The sequence below is a fragment of the Rhinolophus ferrumequinum genome, chromosome 5 (genome assembly GCF_004115265.2).
Source record: "Rhinolophus ferrumequinum isolate MPI-CBG mRhiFer1 chromosome 5, mRhiFer1_v1.p, whole genome shotgun sequence".
NCBI classification, from domain to species: Eukaryota; Metazoa; Chordata; class Mammalia; order Chiroptera; family Rhinolophidae; genus Rhinolophus; species Rhinolophus ferrumequinum.
In genome coordinates this window covers 12575736-12587621 of record NC_046288.1, presented here as the reverse complement: position 1 = coordinate 12587621, position 11886 = coordinate 12575736, and the positions used below count along the sequence as shown (strand labels likewise).

The following is an 11886-nucleotide window of genomic DNA, read 5'->3' as shown; positions in this document are numbered from 1 at the left end:
CCATTATGTTGTCTTGGCACCCTTGTTAAAAATCAATTGACCACAAATGTAAGGATTTATTTTTGTTGGCCATCTGAGTTCCTTGCATTTCCATATGAATTTTCTTTAAAGCTTTTTAAAATTTAAGTGTTTTTCCAATCTAGTAGTGGAGGGCACAGCTCACACTGGCCTATGTGAGGATCCAGCCGGTAACCTTGTTGTTAGGAGCACCACGTTCTAACTAACTGACCTAAATGGCCACCCCCATTTTAGGATCAACTTGCCAATTTCTGCAGAGAAGTCAGCTGAGATTTGGATAGGAACTGCAATAAACCTGTAGATCAAGTTGGGGAGTATTCCCACCTTGACAATATTAATTCTCCCATTCCATCATCATGGGAGGTCCTGCCATTATTTTTAGATCTTTTGAAAATACTTCCAATGATGTGTTGTAGTTTTCACAGTGTGTTAAGTCTGGCACTTATTTTGTTAAATTTATCCCTGAGTATTTTATTCTTTCTGATATTATTGAAAATGAAATTGTTTTAATTTCATTTTCAGATTGTTTATTGCTAGTGTACAGAAATACAATTGATTTCTGTATATTGATCCTTTATCCTGCAACCTTGCAGAATTTGTTCCTAATACTTTTTTGACTTGTAGTTTTACCTTGTGGGTCCTGCTACAAAATATTAAAAGATCCAAGTCACTTAATAATCCCCTTTTACTGTTTAAGAATAATAAAATAATTTTAATTTAACTTTCATTGAGATCCCAATTCGAACCCATATTATTTGGACTAAATTCTTGCTCTTTCATCCAAAACTACCAGTTAAAACATTGCATTTTCTAGTGCAAAAATAAAACATCTTTATATTTTTCCTAAGATGAAACTATGTGTTTTATCTTAGTTTTTACTTAGTCTGATTTATGAAATAATACTTTTTCAATTTCGCGGTTCAATAGGAGTTGATATGTCACATATTTTATGCAATAACTGAAAGTGAGAAGCCACAACCACGCCCCCTTATTCAGCCATAGCTACTTTGCTTTTGTACTCAGATCACTGCCTAAAACCCACAAACAACCAACATTTGTTTATTGTTAAAGGTCATGAGTAGCAGCTGTACGGTCTCCCCCCTCCATATTAGAACGCTACTGTGAGTACGAAGCTTGTGTGTTTAAAGTGTGAATGTACAAAATTCTGGATGGAAATCTTGGATTACATGTCACTCCTAGATTAGCATTGGTTGTCTCTTTCATTCACTAAATCAAATAAAATTTTTCGATGATTTTTGGCCAGTTCCCTGACATAACTGTCTTTCATTTGGGTATTAAGCACTCAGAGACCAGCAGAAAAAAGCCTTAGTATCAGGGAGAAAAATGTGAAAAAACCCCAAACAAACCCAGAAAATCACCTTCAAAGAATTGGAGAAAGACGCAAAAAGTTAAGACACTTAACAGAGACTTGACATTTATTGTGCAATTTTTATCTCCCAACAGAACATGTGGCATTCTAGAGGTATATGAGGTAATAAAATCAATACTCCAATTAGAACACCTGAAATAATTGGCTCTAGTAACAAATGTTTCTTATAATTAAAAATATTGAATGTTTAAAAAACTCTTATAACATTTTAAGTTCCTAAAAGAAATGTGCCTAACACTTAAAAAACAACTTACTCTTCTATATAAATTGTTCACAAAAAAATCTTGCTATTCTATATTACACTATGCATTTATAGTTTTATTAACATATCCCTAGTGGGTATTAACTCTACACAGTACAATCAAATAGAAATTATTCATAGAGAATCAACAAGACTCCAACAATAAAAATATTAGGATCAATGGATTTGTCACAGTTTCTCCACAAGTGTTCATCATAGAAAATAGAGTAAAGGCAAGTTGGCCCCAGTGTTAGGCTGCTACATGAAGTTCCAGAGAGAAGAGACATAAAGGCAATGCTTAAATTGGGCAGGGTCAGGCTGGACCAGTGACCTTGAAAGTTTCAGGACCCATCTCTAGGTCTGGCATGCCCTGTTCCCAAGAAGCACAAGCTAGGCCCTCAAGGACTTGGCATGCTCTTGAACTTAAACACAGCCAGAGGTGTTAAAGCCACTACAGGGAAGAATCAACAGATTACTGTATTTTCCTACAAAATCTTCACAACAGTTCTCACAGTGACATCATAAAGTAAAACCCTCTCTTCCACACCTGACTCATCAATTCTAAGGCTACAAGTACAACAAATGTGAAAAGTGAATGGAACATTGGCTAACTGATGTCCAGTGCCACTTCTAATATCTAGGAGTTCCAAAAATATATCAATTCACTCAGTTCTAATTTTTGCTTTTATATCCCTGCATGTTTGTACCGGGAAAAAAATCTGAATACGTGATTTTAATATATTCACTGTTTTTAAGATTTTTTTCTACTCTTCATCACAGGATCTTACATAAGTCAAATCTTATGCAGAAACCTTGGCAGTTCCCAGAGGATATGTGACTTATATGCTCCTACTTAAGTGTCAACATACTTTAAAGGTGGTTTTTAATAATACAAATAGCAACTTTCTCTCAAAGGCATAAAGAAAACAAATCCATTCCAAAGTGTTGACGGGCTCTGAGAACTTTGCTTTGACTACTGGGGAAAACTCAATTAGTCATTCTGCCTGCTGAGCCCTAACTGACCCTTTCATTAGCTGAGGACCTTGGGCAGCAGTCTTATCTAGAAAACGGGGATAACAACAGTAACAGCCTCAGAAGGTGGTTGTAAAGTGCTTAGCAAAGTACCTGGCAGACAAGAACTCAGTGAGTATTAGCTATAGTTACTACTCTTGTTGCTGTTAGTGGCTTTGGATGGGCCTAGTTTTCCAACATGGCTAAGGCCCATGTGCCTACTGGTATTGGTGAGAGTGAAGTGGTTTTTGAATGAGTCTCATTAACAGATGTACTTTTATTACAACCTGGGGAATTTTGATTCAATGAAACCCTAGTCAGCTCTAGATGGTCATGAAGAAAATTAATCTGGTCAATTTTACCACAAAATTTGGTAATTTAGTGCTTTCAATAGCCAAGCTAAGCTGGTCATTAGATGAGCAAAGTACAGTCCTCTCAATGTTTCTTGCAATTGAATATACTGTGGAGGGTAAAGTCGTCTCCAATGTGTAAATGTATCAGTTCCAGTTTTGAGTTTTACATATTAGGAGGCAAATATTACTGGGTTATTATTCTTGCACTCCATGTAGTCTGGTATCAATTCTTCACTCTCGTCTAAAAAGCAACAGAAACAGAAGAAGCAATGCCATTGGCTGGAAATGCAAGTAACTTTACAGAGGGCCATCAACTGGGTGACATCTTCCTGTATCATTCCAAGTGAAGTGGTTATTTTTAATCCAGTACTTACACCAGTGAAAGAAGCCATCACTATGTTTACAAAAATATATCATAATGAGACATACTGCTGTTTAGACACATTTATGTTAGAGTTCTGACTCAAGCATTCTGTTTGACATGTTTTGCCAAGCAGTTTTGGTAAGTGTCGCCACACACATCAGCAAGACTTGCACCATATGTGCAAAATCGTTTTCTGTTACATTTCTAAAAATTTGTATGTAAGAGCTGTCAAAAATTACACAGATCTGTACTGTGAAATGACATAGCACCGAATGAGAGACGTTATAGATTTAAATCTTTTCTAAAAAATGAAGTTATCTAAGAGCGATTTTAAAAAATAACTGAAATCTAAGAAAAAACTAAGGAGGTAGTCAGTGGGTATTAGGTTAAGGTTCTAGAGTACAGAATGAATGACAGACTCCAGATGAGGGCAACGTCATGTTTGGTTTTCTAAAAACAGTGCATGTTTAACCTTCTATGATGGTCCATCTGTCTTTCTGACAACAACAGAAGGGAGGAAAAGCCACTGAAGGTGGCAGGAAAATGTAGACATCATGATGCTGTAGATCCCCAAGTCTGGATCACTGTCTAGACTTGGAAAAACATCTGATATTATAAGAATAATCAGTGAACTGAAAAAACCATTCTCTGACACATGGAGTAGCTGGATCAAATAACAGAGTATAATAAACTTTATCTCCCTATAATCCTAATGGAGCAGTCTCTTAGGTCAATGTGTTTATGACTAATGAAGGGCTAAGAAAGATCCAGAATATAAAATCACCCACCAGCTCAATCGCTGTGAAGTAGCTACACACACCTCTCAATTCCCCTACCAAAGAGATGGTAGCAATTTTCTGCAGATGCTCTAATATCCTCTACATTCCTCGTGAAGCCTTATGAAACACAAACGGTGACAAGAACCTAACGCTATGATGAAAATGAGGAACGAGAGTAACGCCTGGGTTCAGGGCTGGATGAAATAGTTTCAAGTAAAACGGGATGGTACAAACTTTAATGTTTAGTTTTTGCCCCAAAGTACTTGACACTGAGGTTAACCATAGATTCTGAATGTGATTTCAGTAACCACTCGCAGGACAGGGCTCCCCTCCATAAGTTCCCGGGCTATGTCCTCCAGTACAGATCACTGAAGGGTTAGCCTAAGCCCCGTGGGACGTGGGTGGAGCTTCAGTTTACTGGGAAAGCAGGTATGCTCTCGGTGGTGAGATGCTAATTTGGGACCCGTCAGGCATCTCATGCTGCAGGCATGGGCTCTTCTGGGAGCCGGGATGCTGGCCACACCCACTCACTGACAAAATGTCAGGTTTAGTCTTTGGTGTCAGGCCAGTCCTGCGACCTCCTCCTTTCACCAATGAAGTGGAGCACAACTGCATCCTGAGCTGTTTTAATTCAATCTACTTTACACTAATGCTCAAATGACTAAAGGAAGATTCTAAGAGCTGACATGAGTCTAAGTTTCTTGTCATGACAGCAATTTGTCCAATTCCAGAAAAAGATGGAGAAACTTAAATCAAGAAAACAAGCTACCTCTTCAGGTCTCCAAAGAGATCAACTGAAAGGCTGACAGAGGAGTGACAACATCCAATCTCCTTAGTTGTGAGCTTTTAACCTTGCTACACAAAGGCCATACTACGTAGTTTTACAAAAAAAAGAAAAAGAAAAAAAAGTCAGTGAACAATCTTCGTAATCCCTGATTTGAAAACTCAGGTGACTGTGCAGGCACCCACCACGAACCAGGTAACACCCAGCCTTACAGGTGAAGCCCCTATGGCGGCGTGGGACACGAACCGCGGGGAGCAGACAGCAGAAAACCTAAGCGATCCTGAGCAGAGCCGTGTGCTGTTAGCGCCTGCAGCAGGCGGTGGGCTAGGCTAAAGGAACACGGCTGCACAGTGAAGAGTTCACGGAACATCGCACCGGGGGCAGGGGGTCGTACGTCCTAGATCCAGCAGAGGCATTGGAACTGGCTGTGTGACGCTAAGTCACTCATGTTTACGGGCCAATGTGTAGTAGTTCCAGCATTTTGCAATTTGTGAAATACTGAAAAACAGCTGATAGAGAAATACTTCACCCAGAAAGTGGGGGGTGGGGAGGGGAAAGTGAGAGGCGACCAGGTGTGCCTTTGGAGCAACGTTAGTATGCAACCACGTGGCCTGGGCACAACACAGACGAAACAGACCCCTGTGATGCTTACATGTGAAGACGTGTGCTATTCTCAAGCTTCCAGGAAAATGTTTTGAGTTGCAAGTGTTTGCTTTTTAAAGCAGTGATCAACTACTGCTGCTATTGATCAAAAAAGGACACGTGCTCAGTCAGCAGTAAGGATCACTGAAGTCCAATGCAAAAAAAAAAAAAAGATGATAGATGAGATTATGGTATTTTTCTTCTGGCCAAGATTTAACGTCACCAAGAACCTTGTTAGATATTGACTTCCTAGACCTCTAAACTTTTCAAGAAGTAGCTTTCCTCTTCCTCGGCTAGCCAAAGATTAGTTGCCCAGTTCTCATACGCAACATCACATACCTGTAACCAATATCCTGTAAACAACATTTGCCTTTAATTCTTTTACCTCCAAATTTTAGCTAACTTGCCCAAAACAGGACTGAAATATTTGTTCTCCCCACACCAATGAACAGATCCAACAAATGACCATCTCTATAAACATTAAATTTTTCAATGGTTGAAACTAATAATCATTACAAAAACTAAAGAAGGACCTATTTCTAGGGGTGTACATATAATTGGTGCTAATTATTGAATGTAAAGGGTAATTAAAAAAGGCAGAAAAAACCCTCCTTATAAATGGATGCTCATAAACTTTAAATGAATTTCCAACCAATTTCCAAAATCCTTAGTCACGTCTACAGATGACATTACAGCCTTCAATAAATGCTTCCCCTGGAGCCCTTTGCTTCCAAAGAATGTAGTAATCTGGACTGGTCTCATCAATGACACTTCTCCTGACATCCAAACCCGAAGCCCTCAGAAGTAGATTCTAGCATCGCTACCGCATTTGTTGATAAGAACTGTTTCCAAAGACACTACTAATTTCACCTACGGAACTCACATTAAAGCGGGGAAAGTGGGTAGGAGTGGTCCAGTGTGAACTTAGCCAGAGCTTGCAGTTCAGGGGAACGTAGGGGGAAGGAGGGATACAGCAGCTGGGATGAAACATTTTCATCAGTGACAATGAGAAACATACGGTTTATGCAAATTCTAAAGATCAACTCAGCACGGGAAGGCCCTCAAATTTCAGAGAAATTTCAGAGAAACAGACAAGCCCATTGCATAGTTGTCAAAATGGCCTTGAAGCTATGTGTACACACTTCAGAACATCTGGCCAATTCAATGAATACCATCAGTCATACGGCTTGTTTGGTCTTCAGTGCACCAAAAACCTAACTGAAATTCTCATTGATCAACCCATCACTTTGGCACCGTGTCAACAAAGTCTGATTGAAGGTTGTGGGAATTGTGGATTTAAGAATCTAGAAAATCAAGCATTTGAAAATGGTTTTGGATCTTTGGATGTTTCTTGACTGACATAAGGAAAACTATTACTGTTTGTAAACTCCACAGATCACACAGTGCGCCTTCCTGATCAACAAGGTAGGAGTTTTGTGTTTTTTTTTGGTAAAAAATAACTGAGAAAAACAGGTGACTTCTAATTAATTACTGTCTAGAGCTGGCCTCTATTCCCTAGTTTCTATTTAATAACAGGCTCTGTCAACGGATACACAGCATACTTGTATGATGTCACCTATCCTATGTCTTTGCTGAGAAGTATGAATTCAAGTCTTTGGAAAACATAAAGACAACTTATTTGAATTAAGAGAACGCTTGTTCCTTGTCCCTTTAAATAATTCCGTGTCTCCACCTTTGCCATGGCCAGGACACTAACCCCATCTTCTGTGGGGACCAGCTCTGTTCAGGAAGCAGACTAGCTTACTTGAAGATTTCAGACAGGTGACCAGCTCACCTATATATTCTTTTCACCCTCACTGTCTAGCTAGTCATCATTTAAAGTCAATCGTAGCTTTTTCTTTTTATAATATTCTGAAAATCTGTTGTAGGCTTCACAGATGCCCCAAACAGCCCTGAAATGGATTTCTATTCGGGAACTGTGGCAATAGGTTATGGTTTACGATGTGTGAAGTCTGACAGAATGACATGCTTTGGACTCTAAAGTAATGGTAACAGGACATTCACAATTGGAACTCTTGAGAGGACCGGCTGCTACAGTGGAAAGATTCTGTCCACTACTCCCCAGACCCATCCTGGGAATTCTTACTGAAGACTTCATCCTGGGAAGCCTGGTGATCGATCCCTTCATAAAATGAGCCGCCATTGTGCAGGAAAGTTCCCACCGCTCGCCCCTGCCGGGCGTGGCCCACGGCATCACTGAACACTTTGTTGATTTGTTCCTCTGAGGGCATCCACCAGTCGGGGTTGGAGGTACAGTGCATCCTAATGAATTCTGTGGGAATACACACAACAATAAAAAAAGAAAGAGAGAACAAACAGCTGGTTTTTGCAGAAGGGGGTAGGAGAGGCTGCTTAAACTTGAACAGAAGCTCTGTAAGAAAGGCTTTATGGGAAATCCAATGCAATGCCATGATGATGTCACTCATTAGACCCAACTTACTCCATATGCATTTTCTACTCACGTGCAAAAGTCAAAGTCACGCAAGTGAGAGCAACATTTGCTACTGAAACGAAAGGTACACTTGATTTGTAAGACATGGTAGGCGCCCTGCTTGGTGAAAGTTACAGAGCACATTTCAAAATCCCTGTTGTTACTGCCTCCCATTTTTAGAACGTTAACGGTCTCCAGAATCGGAGCAAACGTCATTAGCACGGGAGTCTTCAACCAGCTACTGGCTGGGAGGTGAAGGGCAATAAAATAAACTCTCAATGAGTAAGAAACTTCCTGAAGTTTAGTTCAGAAGAGATTTCCACATTCTTAAAATGTTATACGCTAGGCTACACTTCTCTCTCTCTATCTGGTGTCTATACATGCACTGACACATACTTTTAAACTGGGATTTCCTCTACATATTTGATTTCACCAGAAAGCAATGAGCACACCTGGAAGAGTGAATATACACACAGTACCTAAGTCTCCAATGAAACCAACTGGGCCTCCTTCGGATTGCGCCCCATTTCCCCTTTCTGTGTTTTTGGAGGGCGTTGGAGCACATACATAATTGCTATGTAGCTATTTTCATATGAAGAGTTAGTTGTAAAATGAAGTGAGCGTTTTTGGGAAACGTTCTAAGTCGAGCCACATTTTTTGTGCACAGCTGACAGCAAGTTCAGAATGACTGCCATTTACACACCATTTCCTCTCTAGCAGCGCTCCCTGTCCGAGACAATCATTAATAGTTCTGATGACAGGACGGGATTTGTCTGAAACTTCTTGTAAAATTCTGGCTCTACCTACCCTTATGAGAAGCTAATGCTTTTAAGTACCTGGACCAGAAAAATCTCAGGAACTGAACTGTCCCCATCTCAGGAGACTCTAGCTCAGCAGAGAAGCACGGAGTTAGTTGGCACCCCTTTCCATTTCGTGCCTGTCGTGAGAGACTCACTCGCCTCACCTCAGTCCCCGCTCTAGTGGCCTTCTTTGGGGGAAAGAATTGTGTTCGTCACCTCCTCAACCTGCAAAATTGCCAGGAACCAGATGGCTTATTCTGGGGTGCAGGCCTGGGAAACACGGAAGGAGAATCCTCAAACCTTGGTCATGGTCATTATGATGCTGGGCAGAGAGAAAAGAGATATTCTGGGACCTCAATGGCTCAAATATTTAGTCCACTTGCTGTTATGCTCCCTGTGGTTGCAGCTATTCAGTTGTCCTCCAATCATCTCCAGCCAGACTGTCAGCTACAGAAGCCAGGGATTCTGTTTTCTATTCCTCTTCTGTGCTCTTCCAGTTCCTACTGTATTCACTAAGTATTCAGTGCCTGTTTAGGAAGTTCCCCTATCTCTGTTCTGATCCCCAACTCTCATATGAACACAAGGAAAAAGGAAAGACTCACAGGATCAGCGAGAGGAAATAAAGGCTAATGGATGAGGACGCTGCAACCCTGCCACTCTGAGAATGTGTGGCTCTGTGACACCTCCCACCCCCACCGCCTCAGCAGTGCCCAGTGCAGTGACAGGAAAGTCCTTAACACCATGGCAGACTATTAAAAGCCCAAAGCAGAGCTCATTCTGTTACACAGATATGAAGCATCTTCACAGGCCTTCTTCCCTCTAAGGTTAAACCACCTTCAGATTTGATTTCCTTCCCAGAAGCCCCCTGCTTTCCACCACTAACATGTCCCACGGTCTGAGGCTTCCCTGGCCGCTGTAATCTTGCTCACCACAATGAGGACGTCTAACCCAGGAGTCGCCAGGGCTAAGCCTTTAGGGAGGGAATCCCTTGTAGGTCCCAGGAAGGCCCCAGATTTCAGCCTTTGGGACAGACATGCAAATGCTCTAACCAGCTCCCCTGGACACACAATCACCATTTCTTGCCTAGGTAGTCTTCACCCAAGGGTTGGGTGGAACCCAAAGAGGCATGAGCTGGAGAATGCAGATCCTGGTGAGGCAGCCTGGACTGCATCAGTGGCAGGGGGTCTGGCAGCATTCTCAGGGCAGCAGCACTGCTGCTCTGGGATGTATGTTAATCCCTCAGTTTTACCGACTTGCTACTTAACATGTAAAATGTTTAGTAAAAATTTCTGGAAAGGACTACCACTGAGGCCCATCATCCTGATTCCCTTAGAAGCCTGAGGGCAACTTCCAGCGCACACCCTGGGGAATCAGGGGATTCCCCAAACTCACCACTGCCTCTTGTTACTCTTGGTGAGTAACTCTGTCAGCTCTGATGATGTTGGAAAATAAGGAACACTATGACTAGGTGACTCAGACAGATGCTGGAATTTTCTATCACACCCAGTCCCTCTGAGTAAGTGAAAATTTTTGGACTGGCCAACGGGGTGCTCTGGAGCCCCTGGGACTAGTTAGTATTGGTGTTTCGTTCCAGGTGGTTTTCTGACATATGGGCCACCTGCGTCAGGGTCACCTGGGGTGGTTGTGAGGTGCAGCGATGCATGCCTCCCCGTCCCTGCCCCAGACCTGCTGAATCAGAAGCTCAGGGTGGGCCTGGGAGTCTTGGCTGCTAACAAATACTACGCATGTGTCTTCGGTAGCCCCGGGGCAGCGCAGGAGTGAGTGTCCTGTCCCATAACCGAGGCCTGATCAGTGACCGTGTTTCTCCCTGACTTCCTTGCCAGGAAATATTTTCATCCCTGTCTAGAGCAAATCATTGTTAGGTCTTCCAACTAATAAAATTCCTACCGAACTGCATAGGTTAATCTTTGAGCTTTTTGACATGAACTTTTCAGGTGTGAGCGGTGTTTGCTGGCACTGTACTGTTTCTGCTTGTTTGTGTCTGTGTTTACTTGCACCTGGGGAATCAACTGCGGACCTCTTGATTCTCCCCCTCACCCTCCGCCTAATACACCAAGTGGGGATCTGCTGCAACCTCATCAGCCGTGAACACTGAGGAAATGGTATTCTCGAAGCAGTATTTTTAATACAAAAACCCCTTTTTAAAAAAAAAAATTGAAGGAAGGTTGACTGGGCAAAGAGTACTCCAGACACTAAGGAAAATTAACTCTAAAGAAATGTAAGGAATTAGGGGCAAGTGCTCCTCAGAAGGCAGCGAGGTGACACGGGGGTGGGGGTGGGCCGCAGGCTGGCACATAGAAATGGGCTGTATCATCTCACTAATTTAAAACACATACGACGTCTTCCCTTCCTCTGTGCGTTTCCCAACGCTCCAGTTTTGCTGGAGGTGGCCTTCTCTGGCAGCAAAGAACATCTGGATTTGAAGCGTGAAACATGAGATGCTATGCAATGCTTATGTGTGCCATTCAGTGACAACACCACGGCTAAAAAGCAAAGGGAGATTTTTCTAAAGAACTTCATGATCCCAAATAGATGGGCCACCGGAACCCTACACGGTCTCAGTGGACAAAAACCCCAAATACAGTAACGGCTGAACACTTGCACGGGGGAGCCACAGCCAATGCGGTGAAATGAGATCACAGATGGTGACACTGAGCGGAAGGATGCAGTACCTCGGAGGCATGTTACTTTAACTGGATCCAGAGGGCGTCTTTCAGGACCTGTCTCTCCTGACTGCACTGACCTTTTCCTTTTCCCAAGGCCGCATGAGTACTTAAGCTCATCGGTTGTGAAAACAAATCTGATGAGGTATCGAAGGAGCCGTCGCCCATCTTTCTTTGAAGAGTTTACAGCCTCGTCCCACTGTTTGCTCGTTATGTAGACAGGATAGTTGTTCAGCAGCTGCTTGCTTCCCTGCAAAAGTGAAATATTTTCTCATTACCTACTTAGCCAGCCAGCCAGCCAGCCAGCCAGCCAGCCGCCGAAGCCATCTCCATTTCAAAGGCAAACATGCTTTCTAACCAAGTGGCTA

The 11886-nt window shown here is 42.3% G+C and overlaps 1 protein-coding gene across 4 annotated transcripts in view; it reads right to left on the bottom strand.

Moving 5' to 3' along the window:
• Positions 1-1556: 1556 nt before the first annotated feature.
• The window catches only part of BEND4 (BEN domain containing 4), a 34901-nt gene continuing 24571 nt past the window's right edge, over positions 1557-11886 (bottom strand). The window contains exons 4-5 of one of the 4 annotated variants that reach the window (XM_033106792.1): positions 11528-11768; positions 7530-7875 (exon numbers count right to left, since the gene is read on the bottom strand). In XM_033106792.1, coding sequence (XP_032962683.1) covers positions 7658-7875; positions 11528-11768 — 459 coding nt within the window. In that variant the 3' untranslated portion in view covers positions 7530-7657. Of the gene's footprint in view, positions 7876-10700; positions 11769-11886 lie in introns of those variants that run through there. The other 3 variants (XM_033106795.1, XM_033106794.1, XM_033106791.1) reach the window with 3 other exon arrangements.